The 19740-nt window shown below is 32.2% G+C and overlaps 2 protein-coding genes across 2 annotated transcripts; both read left to right on the top strand.

The window, feature by feature from the left end:
* The first annotated feature begins 591 nt into the window (after window positions 1-591).
* Window positions 592-11253, top strand: LOC145334035 (uncharacterized). Its single transcript, XM_080179313.1, has 9 exons — window positions 592-663; window positions 1653-1710; window positions 2262-2337; window positions 5990-6067; window positions 6245-6328; window positions 7597-7647; window positions 8348-8449; window positions 10229-10282; window positions 10599-11253. Exons 2-9 carry the CDS (start codon window positions 1679-1681, stop codon window positions 10653-10655), a joined length of 534 nt encoding a protein of 177 aa, XP_080035439.1. The 5' UTR covers window positions 592-663; window positions 1653-1678; the 3' UTR covers window positions 10656-11253.
* A 2532-nt stretch (window positions 11254-13785) lies between these two features.
* On the top strand, window positions 13786-18801 carry LOC145333315 (uncharacterized). Its single transcript, XM_080178438.1, has 5 exons — window positions 13786-14014; window positions 16237-16301; window positions 16737-16869; window positions 18161-18289; window positions 18594-18801. The coding sequence occupies exons 1-5, from the start codon at window positions 13929-13931 to the stop codon at window positions 18799-18801; spliced, it is 621 nt and encodes a 206-aa protein (XP_080034564.1). The 5' UTR covers window positions 13786-13928.
* The last annotated feature ends 939 nt before the right edge of the window (window positions 18802-19740 follow it).

The following is a 19740-nucleotide window of genomic DNA, read 5'->3' as shown; positions in this document are numbered from 1 at the left end:
GATATAGAAAATGCATGGATTTTCTGACAGGGGGAAAATTGACGTCAATTTTGGTTGTTAACGTGGAGATTGCTTATTTGTCAGTTCATTTATATAACTTTGGTAATTTGTTATGTCAGTTATTCTCCTTTAAATGTTGTAAACTGGTTGTATTGAAGATTTGGCAGAACAATCAGTATTAACTAGTATATCTGTAATTCTCTTGAGGACATTCTTTTAATCTGCTACTATTGTACATAGATAGATTGCTAATTTTGATTGTGAATATTCTGCTATAAAATTGACTTTACCTCTAAAATTTACTTAGACCCTTGTCATATCTGAAAGGCCCCAGTTGCACTTCAGCTGCAAGAAGCCGTGTGTAAACCTTCATAAAATCATTACTCTATAACATTAAAATTCAGCTGGATTTCTGAACCATTTCCCAAACAGGCAACCTTTTTTTAGAATTTATTTTTTCAACCACCAAGTCTAAATTTGAGGCTTATGCGTGGCTGCCAAGCCCTGCAGTTATAACTCACTCAATCAAAAAATAAAAGATTGTGTCAAACTAAAATTTGAAACTTGTATATAGATATCTTGACGATTGTAAAGATTTCTTGTATATAAAGAAGCACAGGGCGCGTTTTCAAGTTCATTTCCAGACGGATTCTCATTTTAGAGGTATGTTATTCTTTACTTTTATTGTTTTGGAAGTTTGTTTTTTCAAATAAGATATTCCTATTACATAATACAATAATTTCCTTGTCTGAAGCTTAAGATCTCAATAACTACTGAACCGATTGAGTTCTCTTGTTAAGGTAAGCTTCACATAGTTCTTGTGATGGTTTTCGATCATTCTATTTAGAAAAAACGTATTGTGATGGTTTAAAGATATTTTTATAGCCCATCATATCTACCTTTTCAAACACATAGCCATAGACGTCCAAGGGGGGGGGGGTAATGGGGCGATAACCCCCCCCCCCCCCCAAACGATTTTGGGGGTTCCATAGGCACCCCCAAAACTTTTTTCATTTTACCCCCCCCCCCCATTTAAAATTTACCCCTACCATGGGGGTGCCGTAGGCACCCCCAACCATTTAGGAAGGGGTATTTACCCCCCCCCAAACAATTTTGGGGGGGTAAATACCCCCCCAAAATAAAAAAATCTCTAATAAAACAAAAATTTGCGCGCTTTGCGCGCATTTTTAATACTATATATTTAATAAAATTTAAGTTACCCCCCCCAAAAAATTTTACCCCGTGGGTAAATTTTGGGGGGGTAAACTAAATTTACCCCTGCCAACAGATTTCAGGGGGGGTAATTACCCCCCCCCCAAGCAAATTTTACCCCCGGGGTAAAAATTTTGGGGGGGGTAAAAAAAATTTGCGGCGCGCTTCGCGCGCCATTTTACCCCCCCCCAAAAACCAATTACCCCCCCCTTCAAAAATTTTTACCCCCCCCCCAAAAAAAAAAGCTTGGACGCCCCTGCACATAGCCCCTAGAAGGAAGTGGCGTAGCCTCTAGTAATGTAATAAAGTAATGGACAAAAGTTATGGACAATTTTAATTAAACCATTTTCAATTAATTACAATATTTAACATAATTTTTCTGATAAATTATCAATTTCGAGACAAAATAGTTTTCTATCGATTATACTGTAATATTTTAGGTACATAAGTTGGTCAGGGAGTTACCATGGCTGACACACCACAAGATAAACCCAAGGAACATATAATAAATGTTTTAGCTAAACTCTAGTGGCTTCGTCTCTATATAGCCATTGATTGCTATGCTTTCAAGATGGGGTATAGTATAGAAATATTCTAATAGACATATTTAATGTTTCCTTGTCAAGTAAGGTTTAATAGTACCGACTAATGGCATAATATTTTGCTTAAAAACAAAAACAGACATCGGCACCGCATCTTCAGCCTTAAGATGTGTGACAGGGCGAATTCCACCCACCCCCCTATTAAATTTTTTTTATCAAATATCTACGTTGGTAGGTAAAACATTGTTATCATCCTTTTTGAAATATAGAGCCCATAGAAGTAGAGGGCGCAACCCCTTGTTTTCATATTTGAAGCATTATTTGAATGAATATAGAATATACGTGGATCTAATGACAGTGGCAAGGTGATGAGATGGGGTAAAGAGGGTGGATGGGCGACCTTTAATTTAGCCAGCTACAAGTTTCCCTTTCCTAAAGCATATGAGATAATCTGGTGTAAGATCCACGTAATAATAATCCATTATTAAATGTCTTGTTGCAACAGGAGCAGGAGAAGCCTGTCCATAACTGGGCCTGCAATACTGAGTTCCATACCAGGGAGGAGGTGGAAAAAGCTATGGAGGTAAACTTTATAAATCGCAGGGAGAAAGGGGACATCGAATTGTAAATCATACTGGTACCCAAGGTTTTATAAACACGTATTCTCATTTCTTGACCTAAACATATTAGTACTTTTATTTATTAAATATTGATTGGTTGGTTCAAACTAACAGTATCTAAAATTTCAACTAATAATTTTTATTTACAGTAGGATTAATTTTTTAATATGAGTCCTTACACTGCCTGTCTGGATTTATGTATGTATGTAATGAGATATAAACTACTATTGAGTTTTTTAAGGAATTGGTTTTTTATTGTTGATAAATGTGATAGGCTTCTGCAATATCTTGTTAACATTCTCGTGGTCATTAAGCATCCTCCACCTGTCTGAGGTGTTTAGTTAACTTTTTTCTTATTATTCTCCTTTCCAGGTTCGCTTTTTACTATTTATGGATGTTTTATCCTTTTTTATATGAATGCCATAATGAATAATTATTTATACAAATATATATATTATTCAATATGTAAGTAAACTCAGGGATCTTAAGGGATAAGACAATAGACGAAAAATTTAAATAGTCCACAAAGATGGTAAATAAATTACCCCTTCTGTAGATTACAATTTTTGGTTGAATAGCTTGGTAGGTTTAAACCTACCAATCAAAATTATGAAAGGTTGGGTACTAGTGAAATTTAGAGGCCCAATGTCAGTCAGTTAGTGAGGGGAGCAGATACTTATAGAGGTGCTATGCATCTAAAAAATATCTAAAAATATAAAATTTTTATTTCTATGTTTGTTTAAATTTTGTTGCTAAAAAAGTGCAACACTATGTGTAGTAATTTTTTTTTAACTTGACAAAAAACACTGAAACAAGCAAAAAAACAAATGTATTGATTTATGTCTTTCATCACATGATATTTATACTCGTTTGTTTAAGCATTTTTTTTAATTAGAGCTACTCTATAATTTACATATTTTTTTTTGTATTTTTTAAAACTTTTGTTCTAATTCCAAAAAAAAAAATTCTAAAAACAACTAATTTGTAAAAAACATATTTGTAATATTTTTCATTAAAAGAATTATGATAATTTAAAATAGCATTGAAACTCTATGCAGTAGATTTTGTATATTTTAGCTATGTTATTTTTAAAAGCGAAGCTTTTCTTTAATTATTTGATGAAGAATTAACCTTAGATATGGATGCAATCATCCTTGTTACAAAAAAATGCTTAATTGTTTAATTATGTTCTAATTTAGGAAACTTGAAATTATCATTATGCAATTGATTTGTTTGTGTCTAATTAAATTATATTTTAAGTAGAAAAGCTACCATATAACTTATTTTATCTGTAAATCTATATAAACTAATTGGGAAAAGGGAATTCTCATGAAACCTATTTCTAGCACCTGTAGGTTCCCTGTAGGAGGCTTTAATCCAGAATGTATTGTCTCTGCGGGGCTATTCTTACCTTGCATAACCTAACCTAAAATAAGCATTAACAATAAATTTTTATTAAAAATTAGCAGTTAATAATTTGCAGATCAGATACAATTTGAGGGAAATCGAGAAATTGGTTTTGAAAACCTCAAATCAATGATTCTATTATTTTATTTTGTCTGTTCGCTATGATAACTGCTTGTAAGTTATATTCTACCAAGATTTGCAGGAAGATATTGGACTCTAAATTACACTGGTACCCAAAGTTTTACAATTATTCATTAGTCTTTTAGTACTTTTATAGAATACTAGCGGCTGCGCCCCCTGAGGTTTCTAGTGGCACTTTAAATGTTTGGTGTTTTAAAAAAATAATAAGATACCTTGCAATGTTGCGATGGAGTCTCTATTCGAGGAAAAAAATTTCGATTTATTGTAATTTCTCTTGGGAGGGTGATGGTACTCTTCCCCAAAATAGTTATAAACCTTCCCGGGACCTATGAGAAACTACCCTGTAAAGGAGAACCCAATCGGTTCAGCGGTTATAGAGAGATCCTTCGGTACAAACACACAGACAGACAAACAAACAGACATTATATTACTTTAGTGTAAGGATCTCTTGGTTTGTTCCAAACTAGTAGTGTTCAAACTTTTCAACCAAAAATTATAGCTACAGAAAGGGTAATTTTGTTTATAATTATTATTGATGATGTACATTTATTGATTTATCAGCCATTGTCCTTATAATTAAGATCTTTTTTTTAATTAGATTGTATTCTTCGCTAAATAGAAATAGAAGAGTAGAAGAATATTCTGAACCCTTTTTTCGTCAAATCTAAGAGAGAACATTCCTAGCAGACAAAAGTATTGTTTACTTTCGACTCAAGCTGATGTGGATTCTTAAAAAATGATAGACTCGCTATTCGATAGTGAGGCAAAATTATTTTTGTGAAAAATCATCCAAAAGCACATTAAAAATCTACAAAAATTAAACAAAATCATATGTTAATAACCCTCTTAAGATTTTATTTCATTTTTGTAAATTTTTTTATTCGATTTTGGAGGATTTTTCACAAAAATAATTTTGCCTCACCAGCGAGTTGCCAGCCTAACTTTTTTTTTAAGAATCCAACTTTGTTTCAAGCTTTCAAATTGTAAACGAAATTTTTGGGCAATTAATTCTGATTCCGCAAAGCTTTCTACTAAGAAAATATACTGTTAACAGCTGACTTTTATGTATGTATGAAATGAAAAAAAACATGCCTTCGTAGGAAAATGTGTACATAATTTCAACCAATGAGATCCAATGTAAATTCCGATGCGATTCTCCTATTGGCTCAATCAGACATTCCCTCTCTTTCTTAGTACCTTTATTCTTCGCTACTAGTGGATGTTGCAATCCTGTTAACTATGTACTTCTTAATATAAATCAAAACAGATATTGTACTAAATAAGTACTTCTTAATATAAACACAAAACAAATATTGTACTATTTGAAATAATACATATTAGCTACATCAAACAAATAAAGTATTATGAAATTATTATTATCTATTTTTTTAATGAATGAATTTATATTTCTTTTTAGATACTGTCTCTAGAGGAAATGTTTTCGAGTGCACTTAGAGTCAAAGCTTTTAGATTAAATTAGTGTACAAGTTAGATAACACCTCTCCTATTTTTTTTTGGTTGTCCATTTTTTAGTAATCCATAATTACTTACTTGATACAGAATAAATTTACTATTTTGTATTACATTGCACACTAATGATAACAAGACATATATCTATCTATCTGTCTAAATAACACCATTTATATATCTACCTATCCATTATCTATCTATCTACCTACCTATCCATCTATCTAGGAATACCCCTGGAAGGTTGTAAAGCCTTATGATGGTAAGGAATATATCTATCTATCTTTTCACCTATCTATCTATCTACCTACCTATCAATCTATCTAGGAATACCCCTGGAAGGTTGTAGAGCCCTATGATGGTAAGGAATATATCTATCTATCTTTTCACCTATCTATCTATCTATCTATCTATCTAGGAATACCCCTGGAAGGTTGTAGAGCCCTATGATGGTAAGGAATATATCTATCTATCTTTTCACCTATCTATCTACCTATCAATCTATCTAGGAATACCCCTGGAAGGTTGTAGAGCCCTATGATGGTAAGGAATATATCTATCTATCTTTTCACCTATCTATCTATCTATCTATCTATCTAGGAATACCCCTGGAAGGTTGTAGAGCCCTATGATGGTAAGGAATGGGTGTCTTGGGATGTTCTTGGTATCAAAGTTCCGGTAAGAGATTTCTTAGGTAGAAAAGCTGCTCTATGAATCATAATGTATGTATCTCTATTAGTAACACTTTGTGATTTACACGGCTCCTGTTTAGTGTAGAGGACTTAAATTTTACGAACTTTACTTTTGCTATATATGAAATTTTATTAAGTAATATTGCACTCATTCTTATTTTAGCATCAGAAGTATGATTTGAGATGGAGAAACTGTGCAGACATGTCACTGGGATGGACAGGTCTGGTGGTTTTGAAACCTGGACAGGTATAAATTTAGATATATATGTCTACATGTGAGTTGTACAGAATAGATGGATAGTTCTGGTAGTTAAACAGGTATTAATTCAAATGTATGTCTACCAGTCAGTTGTACAGACATGTCACTGGGATGGACAGTTCTGGTGGTTTTGAAACCTGGACAGGTATAAATTTAGATATATGTCTACCTGTGAGTTGTACAGAATAGATGGATAGTTTTGGTAGTTAAACATGTATTAATTCAAATATATGTCTACCAGTAAGTTGTACAGGCATGTCTCTGGATTGACATGTCTGGTGGTTTTAAAACCTGGACAGGTATAAATTTAGATATATGTCTACCTGTGAGTTGTACAGGCAGGATGGACAGTTCTGGTATTTAAACATGTATTAATTCATATATATGTCTACCAGTCAGTTGTACAGACATGTCACTTGGATGAACAGGTCTAGTAGTTCTGAAACCTGGACAGGTATTATTTCAAATATATGTCTACCTGTAAGTTATACAGACATGTAACTTGGATGGAATGGTAGAGGGTTTTGAAACCTGGATAGGTAACTATATATCTACCTGTTAGTTGTTCAGGCAGGATGGACAATTCTGGTAGTTATGCTGATATTAATTCAAATATATGTCTATCTGTAAGTTGAACAGACATGTCACTTGGATGGAATGGTCTGAGGGGTTTGAAACCTGGAAAGGTATAATGACTATGAGTTGAACGGACAGGGGTACGGACACTTCCACCCACGAAAGATATTGCTTAAATGTGGGGTATAACCACCATATCTTGGGCCTAAGCCACTAGTATTATTAGATTTAACACTACATAACAAGTTAACTTGCTATTTATCAACTGTCTTAATTCCTTTCTATCAATCTATCTATAATACAGAGTAGTACGATGTTTGTTTGTCTGTCCGTCTGTCTCTCTGAAGCTTAAGATCTCAGTAACCACTGAACTGATTGGGCTCCACTCTTTAGGGAATATACCTACTGGTCCTGTGATAGTTTTAATCTATTTATTGTAGGGTGGGACACCCCCAACCCCCCCCCCCCAAAAAAAAAAATGAAAAATACCACCCCCCAAAAAAAACAAATTTCCTCCCCCCCCCAAATTTTTATTTTCTTTTTCTTTTTAAATTTAGATAAAACAAAAATAGGTTGATCAAACCTCTTGGGGCAAAGCCCCTAGAGGATAGGGGCGAAGCCGCTAGTAATCTATATTTCTACATATCTATAATCTATATATATATTGTAAAAATGTTTAGGTAGAGCCTCTGCATAATCATACAACTCCTATGATCTACTATATATTACAGGTATACCTTTTGCAATTACACTTTTCTCAAAGTAACATCATATTTGTGTGTGTGTTTTTGTGCAGGGCAAAGTATAACCAACAAGCGAAATAAATCTAAAATAATACTTTGGAGGCAGATATAAAGCTCGTCAATTCTACTAAGTGTTGGCCCCCAACAACAGCTAAAATTACGTATAGGTCTCGTGATTTTTTTTCAAATAAATTCCGTTATTAGTAAGAGCTAGTTTTTGTGTCTGTTAAGAAAGATCTCGCCTATCTTATTGTGAATATTCTGTTGACCCAATAAGCATCCATTCTAAAACATTGTCCGTTGGCAAGGCATATCCGTAATTTTCTGGTGCCCTACAAATTTGTATAAAAGAATTTTGTTAACAACTGCTATTAAAGATAAAATAGCTGGAATTATGATTAAAAGTATCGAGTCTACTGAGGTTCTACTTTCTATGAGTCATTTTGTCTGACTATCTATCCATTATTTCATCATACTTCACTAATTATTGATGTAGTTTTAAAAGCTATTGATGAGATCCATCCCAACCCAAGACTACTTTATCAAAATAAAATCTTTGTACAGGCCAAATACATATTCCAAAACCAAAGTTTTCATTCTCAATCGTCCTGTAAAGGAAAAAATACAAATCAGTAAATAATACATACAAAAAGTCTATTAATGTTACCATCCTTGTTTATTTATGCAGGGAGAACCTATTATAACTCTGAACTATATCAAGAATAGAACATCGAAGTGGCAATGCATCAATATTCCCTCTTACTGTCCACATGGCATTATAAACGACAAGGTATCTATTTATTTTTCTACTAGCGGCTACGCCCCTAGATGCCTCTAGTGGCACTTTAAATGTTTTTTTTTCAAATATCTCTATGTTGCGTTCAAGTTCAAATTTAGATTTTTTGTGATTTCTCTTGGGAGGATGGTGGTATCCTCCCCTAAAATAGTTATAAACCTTCCGGGACCTATGAGAAGCTACCCTGTTAGAAAGAACCAATCGTTTCAGAGGTTAGCGAGATCCTTCGGTACAAACATACAAACACACAGACACACAAACAAGGATAATCAAGTAGGAATGGTATATTGGACTGTAAATTACACTGCTACCCAAAGACTTATAAATAATTCACTAATTAAATCTTTATGGGGTTTTGCAAACCTTGAGTGTTTAAACTTTACCACCATTAATGTTACTTATATATTGTTATTTTTTATGGATATATGTATGTACATTGTACATGAAATGTCTTACCCATTAAAATACCTGAATTTTACCTGATTATTACCCCCTAGAAAGGGTGTTATCAACTTAGAGCGGATCTTGGACAAAGTAGCTTCTGACAAAGTAGCTTCGGACAAAGTAGCTTCGAACAAAGTAGCTTCGGACAAAGTAGCTTCAGGTCAAAGTAACTTAAGGACATTTACTTAAGAAAAGTAGCTTCCTAAGAAAAATAGTCTCCAATATGGCCGAAGCGCTCGGCCCCCTGGCATGCCTAGCCGCCTAAATGTTTTTACAATTTTTTGTTACGGTTAGGTTAGGTTATATGCTAACGGGCCGAGTGCCCACGGCTAGACAGGCAAGGGGGCCGAGCGCTGCGGCCATGACCTTTATCAACAGTGGAGGCTACTTTGTCCTGAAGCTACTTTGTCCTGAAGATGCTTTGTCCTGAAACTACTTTGTCCTGAAGCTACTTTGTCCAAAGCTACTTTGTCCGAAGTTACTTTGTCCAAGATCCCTTAGAGCGAGACTTTTGCAGAAGGTCACAATTCTACAGTGTGTTTTTTTTAATGAGAACTTTTTTGAAAGCAATTTTACCCCACTTATAGTTATCAGAATTTAATGATTAATGGCGTATTTTCTTCGTTTTTTATAACCATCTATAGAACATCAAAAAATATTCCAGTTTTTATTATAAAAGTGCAGTTAAATCAAAAATTCAAAACCTAGGTGTCAACATCTAAAAATGGTTTTAGCGCATTTTTCTCATACTCAAATCTTCTACCCTTTGCAAGAATGGCTGCAAAACGCGTCAAAGTTGAGATACAGAGTTAAAAATTGATACAGATACTATTGGGGACAGGTACTAGGACATATTAAAGTTTGAAGGTCATATCTCAACCAGGGAGGGAGTACTGGCCCCCCAAAGTCGACTACTGAAAATCCAATTATTTTCTTGCAAAGAGTAGAAGATTTGAGCTCAAAAAAAATGCGCTAAAAACATTTTTAGATGTTGACACCTGAGTTTTGAATTTTTGATTTTACTGTACTTTTTAAATACAAACTGAAATAATTTTTTTGATGTTCTATAAATGGTTATAAAAAACGAAAAAAATAAGCCATTAATCATTAAATTCTGATAACTATAAGTGGGGTAAAATTGCCTTCAAAAAAGTTCTCATAAAAAAACACACACTGTATTTATTGCAAACAACCAATTCTTTGATTGCACAACCCTTCATATGGAAGACCTTTCTTTTTACATGTTTATCTTTTTATAAATTTTCTATCTATGCTATTTTCTATGTTATATAAATTGGAATTAATCTTTTATCTATTCTATCTATCTAGGAAGAGGAAGTAGTGATTGCTTGGTGTTATTTACCCCTTGAGGATGATGCTAAGGTTTGTAGCATATTTATAAGTTATTGGGAACTATTTTGTACAAAGGTAGCATAGCAACAACAGAACTAAAGAGACTAAAGTGATGGGAAGGAAGGGAAAGTGAAGAGAAGTGATAGGGAAGAGAAGGGAAAGGGAAGAGATGGGAAAGGGAAGAGAAGGGAAAGAGAAGAGAAGGGAAAGGGAAGAGAACGTAAAGGGAAGAGAAGGAAAAGGGAAGGGAAGAGAAGGGAAAGGGAGTGGAAGAGAAGGGAAAGGGAAGAGAAGGGAAGGGGAAAAGAATGGAAATTTATTTCATTAATGACTATTTTTATTTCAGCCTAGTCCAGACAGAAACTACAACTGGAAGTTTCTCCAAGAATTGGACAAAGAATAAACTATTGAAAATATCAGGGAGGGAGGGGACATTGGACTATACATTACATTATGTTCCCAAAGTTTTTTTATAGTTGAAAATTCGTTGGCTCCAAAACTTTGAATTTTACTCTTATTTAATTTGGATTGGAGGATTGCAAACTAGACGTGTCCAAACTTTTCAACCAATAATTCTAATTAAAAAAGAGATACTTTTGTTCACCATCATTGGGAATGTATATCAATTTATCGTCCATTGTTTTATCCCTTCAGATCCCTGGAATATATAAATTTTTACAATTCAAATGGATTTTGAAACTTTTTTGTTAAATTTTGAATCGCATTTTTAATTATAAAACACTAAAAAATACGTCGTCATAAATTAGATACTCGCTGGACGTTTTTGAACTTTTTTGACTGAACCTATAAGAAAATAATTTTTAACTAAAAAAGATTTTTTAGGTATGAAAAAAAAATGTACTTAAAGATTATGCATTTTCTAGAATAGAATAATAGTTTCTCAATGAGAATATGACTTAGAATGATTTCATTATAATAATGTAAATATATATTGATTGTGTTTTTTAATGATAAAAATAAATGTTTATCTTTATCTAGCATTAACAAGAAAATTATTTTTCAAAGTGGTAAAGCTAAACAAGTCACAAGGATGACATCATCCATATAAGTAAAGCTCTAAAATAATACGGTTTGACAAACGAACATAAACACTTGTAGAGTGACAGAACTTAATATGCAGAAAATAAATTGTAAATAAAATTGTATTTAATTGTGATGCATACAGGATACTGTTTAGGATAATACTTACATTTTTAGGACTTATTATTGAGATTACAGCATCTGTTTCGCTTTTAATATTGTCCTAGGAATCAATATTGCAAAAATCAGATGAATCTGATAAATATATCATACGAAAAAATATTGTCAAAAAATTAAAAATCATCATGTTTTTAATGGACAAACAGACTTACTAGTAACAATTATAGAGTTACTATGCTTTCCAAGTCGTAACTAACTGTCACAGAAATCATTCTGCAAAGTTTTATATCGATAGTAAGTTGGGTTATTACCCAACGGACGTACAGAGCCTAAATAAAGATTAGCTTTGCTTTTAATAAATATAACAAATCTAAAAACATTAGATATCCTTAAAATAAGCTATTTTGTTCATATTTCATATTATTGTTGTTCCAATTATATAAGTGTAGTTTTTCTCTGTAAATTTTCATCTAGTCGTAATTCATTTTTATTTTCTCCCTTACTGTAAAAAAAGATTTTTTTTAACAAAGAAAATTAATTTGTAAGCAGATGTTATGAGATTAATATGATATAATTTAGTTCTAATTTTGAAATAAATCAATAAACAAGGATAACATAACCATCCATAAGGAGCGAAGCTCATTGACATAAAATGCATAAAAATAGGCATTCAGATTGACAAACAAAAAAATGGACGGACTGAAAGATGGTGCTTATTGGCCTGGGAATCTTCATACATCTATCATTAATAGCAGCCAAGAAATGGTAGTACACATGGAATAATAGAGTAGCTGCGCTACAATGCATGTCATAAACTTCCTAGGGGCTTGGAAATAAAAATTGCATGTAGGGAGGAGGGGGGAGGAGGAGTTGTGGCTTGGGGGTAGTAAAGGAATAAAAAGGGGGAGTGGGAAGGAAGGGTCAGGTAATATATGAAGTTTCTACAATATTGCTAGTTTTAAGAATTAGCAAATTTACATTTTCTATTAATTCAATGTTTTTAAAAGGTTTTCCCCCCCAAAAAATTTAAAATTAAGGATCATGTTACTTGTCGATGCAGCGCTGCACTTACAAGTAACATGTTTAACTTTGCTGCACTTACAAGTAACATGTTAAAGGGAGATAAAAAAAAGGAGATAGGCAGACAATGTTAGTTATATTTTTTATCGAAAATAAGCTTTTTAGTCATTTCTAAAGAACTTTAAAACCCCAAACAACTTCCTTCATCTTGAACCAAATTATACAAGGAAAACTCCTCCCACTCTTTTTCTCCTGAGAAATTTCCACCAATTTCTAAATTAAACCTTTGATTTAAAAAATCTCCACCCTCTAAAAAACATAACTCAGGGCAATTTCATGTACAACCCCCTCCCTCCCTTCTATTCCAACCAAATTAAACCAGAAAAACTCGTCCCACTTTTTTATAAGTATCTCTATAGGGAATGGAGGGGGGATATTGCTGCATCTATAAGTAACATGTATGAGTTCGCTGCATCTACAAGTAACATGTGATAAGCGCTGCATCGACAAGTAACATGATCCAAAATTAATATTAAAACAATTTGGCTAGTTTTGTGCACATATCTGATAAATTACTGTTTTTATTATTTCTTAAAAATAATAACTTTCGGAGGCAAAATAATATACATTAGATTAATAGATACATATACCTTTGTATATATGCAATTTTGTCTCAAAATATTCAATTTTGCTGTTTTTCAACCAAAAATAAATTTCAACATTGTATGCACAATTTAAATGAGTTATGTAGGAAATGCACAGAGATGGGGTGGATAATACACACAACCAAAAAAGGGTTTGGTGGGGAAGGTAAAATGGTTTAAAAGGGAAAGCGGGTTTTGCGGGAGGGGGAGGGGGAAGGATATGTGCGGTGTTTTAGAAAAAAGGGAGAGATGGAAGGGAAGGGGTAAGGTAGTTAAAGCCATCGCAAGCACCATAGCTTATACTAACTATACTACACCTTTAGTATTTTTTAAAAACATACATTATGTAAATTTCGGTTTTTAGATCATTGAAAAATAATAAGAAAATCCAATTTTCTTATAAATTATGATTTTCAGTTATAATTGAGAAAATTTTAAAGATAAAATTTTATTATCTAGTTTTTTGAAAATTGTGAAATTTTTAGAAATTACAATAGGTATATTTTCTCTATGAATATTAAATAAAGTTGCTTTCAAAATTAACGTGCTTTCTGTATTTTTTTTATTTAGAATTAAATCATTGCGCTTCTGTATATTATAACATTCATTTTGATTTTAGATTTTTTAAAAGTACCCTTAAATTAAGCCGGCTGATTTAGGAACTTTAATTGACGAACTTTGGTGAAGTTACCTCACATTTTCATTTTCAGTGAAGTAATAAATTTGGAGTGCAGATAGTTAGATTGTTAGAAACCAAACAAAAATATGAATTAAGTGAATTAAAACATGTTTTAAGAACAATTTTATTATGTGATTATTTTAATAAAAAAACTTTAGTGAATTAAAAGAAAATGATTGTTAAGCAAAGAATATTTTTGTTGATATTGGCAGAAATAGTTTATTTCACCACCGCCCAAAAGACAAAATATGATATTAGGTTTGTAATTATTTATTTTATTGTCTGCGGAGCTACTCTATAATTGGTGTAAGTCTAAAGTCTGTATGTTCTTTCTTTCTACTGTAATTGATCATGATAAATTTTATTGTTTATTTTCGATTATTTAGTATGCCAGTTTTACTATGTGTCATAGAATTTTTTTGTAATTTACCATCATTGGTTTTGAAAAAGTTAAGCTTGCAACAAACTTTATGGAGGTATCATAATAATTAAAGGTAATCATTAATGAGGCAAAATGGCTTAGAAATCAGCCACAATACATTTTTTGTTCGATGCCATTTCTCTGCTTTCAACTCAGAATCTAGGCAAATCTATATATAAACAAAAGTAATAGGATCTGGGCCTGTCTGTTCGTGAGTACCAAAGGATCTTGCTAACCACTGCACCGAAATGGTTCTTCTTTACAATGTAGATTCTCATATGTCCTGGGAAGCTTTATAACTTTTTTTTTTGGGAGGGGGGGGGGGTATCCCCACACCCAAAAAACACCAAGAATTTTTTTTTTTGGGGGGGGAAGGGTGAGATTTTACTTTTTCTTTTTGAAACTAAAATAAAAATGGAAGGGTCGAATGCAACCCCCCACCATCTCAAATGCCCCTAGAGGCCTAGTCGCTAATTTAAAAAAAAAATAAAAATTTTATAATAATTTTATGACTGTATTAGATAATAAAAGTAGCCAACCATAAATAAAATCATTATGAATGATATTAAATAAAATACTACATCCAAATAATTTTAGTTTAGAAATATGAAGGTTTTTCTTAGTTTTACGGAGGGACATTTTTCTTTTCAGGGTTGACATACCCCCAAACATTTAAAACTCCTTATAAACAACATTTAGTTTTGGGAAGTACATATACCGACCACCATAGCTAACAAACTTGTTCTGTCATCTGATGACCTTAAAAGTTTTGGGGTATATATTTAAATATTTAATGGGGGTTTTCAAAAGTGTCCAAACCTTTCCACCATTAATTTAATCAACATATGAAGTAATTTTGTCCATTATCTTATTCTTTACATTGTCAGTAGATATGTTTTCTAAAAAGCAGATCCCAATCGGTCCAGTGGTTACTGAGATCTTAAGCTTCATCTTGAAGACAGATAGTCAGATAGGCAACGTTCTACTTTGTATTATAATCTTAGTATTGCGTAACTTACAGAAACAATGCCATTGTTATTTTGACTAAAATAGGAAATTTTTCTTCTTCTAAATAAGTAAGATGAATCATATGGTTATGACGTCATAGTTATTTTAAGAAACGCTTCTTTGCAATGCAATGAACTTCCTTCAATTACATCTTTAACAATTGACAATCAACTCTTTAATAACTTTAAAGTCCTAACTGTGCATGTTAATAGTTACGCCTGTTTTTAGGCCAAGATATACCCCCTACTCATATTTTGAAACAGCGAAGCGCCCACTAAAACTTGACATCCCCCTTATACCAAAATTGAGGTCGGTACAGAGGGGTGTGTGAGCTTTATGCACGCCTGTGATTCAACATGTATTTCTACACCTTAGTTTTGCTGTTCTACTTTTGTATATAATTGTCCTTGTTTTAATTCTAAATCCAAATGCTATGATTATGAAATGGCCTTCAGCTAAAATCCGCAAAAATAATATAAAGCCTATTACTAGGTAATTAGTTTCTTTGAACATTAAAATTAAAAGCTTTATTGTTTTTTTATTTCACTTTTGGTAGCGAAGCTACTCTATAATTTGTCATGTCTATGTGTCCCTCCGTGTGTGGTGGGAGATTTTTATCAGTGGATCAGAAAATTCAAGGGAATACGGGTTAGTGTGGCAGAAGCTAATGAGGGATGAATACAAATTTGGTGGCTGTGTTTAAGGGAGGCATAGGATGTGTGTTGCTGTAGCTTAGAGTAGCTGATTCTTCCACGACGCCGCTCTGTTTATTGACTGTAGCTTTGTGAAAAGTCTCTTTGCTGTTGGCCGACAGATATGGGTCTAAGTAATAGATCATACGTGGATATTATGACGAGGGAAAAATTGTCGTCTGTTTAGGTTGCAAACATGTACACCATTTATTAGTAAGTTCGTTAATGTGGGTGAGACTGCCAAGCTATGATTTTAAACATGTTAATTCTCAGTTATTTTAACACTACTGAAATGTTAAAGGCGCAGCAACTCTATAAATATAACTTAAAATGAAAGACCGTAATTATTTTTTATCTAGGAAATGTTGTGGCATAACAGAAGTATTAAAAGAGGATGCTCCAGGCTCCAGAAAATGTGTTCCAGGTAAAGAGAAATATGTTTGATTTGTATTTTTTTTATGGAATTTAAAAAATTACCAAGGAATTTTTTTTATTTTTTTTGGTGCTGTCCCTTAATGTGTCTTTTGAACACTGAACTCCTCATCTCTTATTTTTAAAATGAAAATATTATTAGGAGGGATGGGTAGATTTTTACTATGCCTAACTCAAGATGGGGACCCTATAACCCTGCGGTGATTTAACCCTATTGGACTAACCCGTATCCATTATTAATCTAATTCAAAATAAGTTGAGAGGTGAGCAGATTCTATGCTCGAAAAATAAATTATGAGGTAAATTGTCTGATTATTCAGCGTTCAGCGAGATTCTTTGATACATATGTACAAAAAAGGCTTACTAATAGGATTATATAGCAGTATATGTAAATAATGAAATCCCTTTAAATAATTTAACTTTTTAGTCGAAAATATTGGAGTAATTGGGTTGAACTCAAAACGGTGGCGAGGCTTGGATCTGAAAGATTTTGCCATCAACCATGGAAATCCTACCTGTGAGGCCAGGGAACAATTAATACCTATTTATTACCATGTCAGGTAAACAAACTTATCTATTTATCTTATGTCTATCCATCTATCTACCTATATGTCTATCTATCTATATGTCTATCCATCTATTTAACTATTTATCTAAATATGAGGCCAGGAAACAATTAATACCTATTTATTATCATGTCAGGTAAAGCAATTTATTTCTAGTTCGAATCCAAACCGATTAATATCTGTTGGATTAGAATCGGTTTTAAGTTATACTGAAAGATCATGTATATCATCCATAGGAAAAGTTCCACAAACATTAAATCATAAAATCAATTCCTGTTTGTTAGTCCGGGTATTCGGCCCCTTGGGGTTAACAAAACTGGTTTTTAATTTGATATCCACGGAAAGCTACATTACAATGCGATGAATACCTATTATATATCTAACTAAATAAACCAAATAACATCTAGAGCTGTATAGGAGAAGCTAAACCATTAGGCCTTAGGTTGGCATATCTCTGAACCAAATCTTGCTAATAAAGTGCATGATCACGTGGCCAAACGTCCTTCAAACAACCAACCCTTTGGCTGCCCGACCATTGTCTGAAACTTCTGATTGTGTATGGCGTTGTGTTGCTCCTGTTTAATGTCAAATCATCCCCCCATCAATACATATAATGTTTATGTCTGTAATATCTATATGTTTAGTATTGAGTAACGAGTTACGTCTTTTTAAGGCAAAAGCATTCCCCCAGCTATAATATTTATCTATGTATCTATCTATGTATGTATCTATCTTTCTATCTATCTATCTATGTATCTATGTATCTATCTATGTATCTATGTATCTATGTATCTATGTATCTATGTATCTATCTATCTATCTATCTATCTATCTATCTATCTATCTATCTATCTATCTATCTATCTATCTATCTATCTATCTATCTATCTATCTATCTATCTATCTATCTATCTATCTATCTATCTATCTATCTATCTATCTATCTATCTATCTATCTATCTATCTATCTATCTATCTATCTATCTATCTATGTATCTATCTATCTATCTATCTATGTATCTATCTATCTATCTATCTATCTATCTATCTATCTATCTATCTATGTATCTATCTATGTATCTATCTATCTATATATCTATCTATCTATCTATCTATCTATCTATCTATCTATCTATCTATCTATCTATCTATCTATCTATCTATCTATCTATCTATCTATCTATCTATCTATCTATCTAAATCTATCTATCTATCTATCTATCTATCTATATTTATCTATCTATCTATCTATCTATCTATCTATCTATCTATCTATCTATGCTAGGGATGAGAACTCGCTGAATATAACAGAGAATGGTACCCTGGAGTACAGTAGTACAGTAAGAAGAGAACCAGTACATCTGTCCTATCTTAAGTACTGTATTGACACCATAGTTATCTCACATAACTACAGGTAAATTAGTACACTTTTTTCTTGTGAAGATTTTTTTTATGGATCTTAAGGAATAGTATTTTGTCGTCAATTTAGGTTCCTACTTTAATCCTCATTTATTAGTGAGTACTTTCCTACAGTAGGAAAGAGGATATGGGATAAAAGGGCTGGAAGAGGGGTATCGTTATATTAACCAACTGGAAGGACCAATTTATTAGAGTAGGCAAAAATATGGTGCAACATCTAAGTAATTATATAGTGATTTCTAAAAATTAAAGTGTTATATTATCGTTGTTTATACTGTTTTTTTGTTTTGTTTTTTTAGTCATATTGAAGAAGGAGACGTTTCCGAGTTTGCTTTCATTTGTCTGGATATTTCTAGATCTATCAGGAAAATAGTTTTATTAGATATCTTTTGCTATCTTGCTAGCTTATTTGCTATCCTGTTATCTTATTTCCTATCAATCTCCATAAAAGTGATTGGTTATCTACTTAGAGATACCGTAAAACAAACAAAATTCAAGGAGTGCTAATAATTTATAATTGAGCTTCCTATAAACAGGAAATAGGAAGCTCAATAAAAATAAAGGCATATTAGAATTGTTCTATCTATTTTAAATTTGCTGTGATGAAACATGTAATGGTTAGGTACATTTCAGCAAAGCAACTACAAATTACTACAAGAAATTTGTAACATGAAGATTTATTTGCCTCTAAAGAAAATTTTGCTATGAATAAATGATCATTTAAATGAATAAATGATTTTCGGAACAGTTATTTCTTGGACGATAAGGCACAAAGTTAAAAGCATTGCATATTCCTCATTTTTATGACGTCACATGGCTGATTTTAAAGACACTTTGTTCAGATACCACAAACATAAAATGTCTGCAAGAAAATTAAGCTGATTTTTATATTTTTGCTATTTAAATATTGACAATAATTTTTTTTCACGCGACAAGATTACACAATGTCAAAGTCATGGTTTTTACAATAAAAACTTTTTTTTTGTGGTAAATTTGGGAATTAAGACAATTATACCAAAAAATCTGTTAAAAAGGGAAAATATTAGCATATTTGTAATGCATTTTAGGTTAGGTAAACTGAAGTACAAGTTAGAGGGGCTCAAAGGACTTTGACTAATTTCATTGGTTTGTCTATGCTATAGTTAGAATCTTTGGGTTAAGATAGTCTTAACAATAAATTGTACTTCTTAAATTATGAGAATCAAAATTAACCTTTCTGTAAACTTAGATTATTTTTAAATAGAATCAACTAATTAAAATTAAATCGTGATTTAAATGGCCTAATGATTGAAGCCAACGAATAAAATAACTTGTATATAAAATAAAATTTAGGCATCGACTTTGTCCAAAAATTTAAATTTTTCAATTGAGCTTTTATACTATTTTTGACAATGTCATTCGCCTGACATTGTAAATCTTTATTATTTTTTTTATTTAATTAGTTTT

This window comes from Acartia tonsa, chromosome 12, assembly GCF_053477335.1.
Source record: "Acartia tonsa isolate MP-2025a chromosome 12, ASM5347733v1, whole genome shotgun sequence".
NCBI lineage: Eukaryota > Metazoa > Arthropoda > Copepoda > Calanoida > Acartiidae > Acartia > Acartia tonsa.
The sequence above is the reverse complement of the archived record's forward strand: the minus strand, read 5'-3'. Positions and strand labels throughout refer to the sequence as shown.

Bases quoted from the DNA above. Each gene is read 5' to 3' on its own strand.
- LOC145334035 (XM_080179313.1), top strand. From the start codon at position 1,679: ATGGCTGACACACCACAAGATAAACCCAAGGA. The intron at 6,068-6,244 runs GTAAGAGATTTC...TTCTTATTTTAG, and splicing joins TTCTTGGTATCAAAGTTCCG to CATCAGAAGTATGATTTGAG. The intron at 8,450-10,228 runs GTATCTATTTAT...CTATCTATCTAG, and splicing joins ATGGCATTATAAACGACAAG to GAAGAGGAAGTAGTGATTGC.
- LOC145333315 (XM_080178438.1), top strand. From the start codon at position 13,929: ATGATTGTTAAGCAAAGAATATTTTTGTTGATATTGGCAGAAATAGTT. The intron at 14,015-16,236 runs GTTTGTAATTAT...TTTTTTATCTAG, and splicing joins AAGACAAAATATGATATTAG to GAAATGTTGTGGCATAACAG. The intron at 16,302-16,736 runs GTAAAGAGAAAT...TTAACTTTTTAG, and splicing joins CTCCAGAAAATGTGTTCCAG to TCGAAAATATTGGAGTAATT.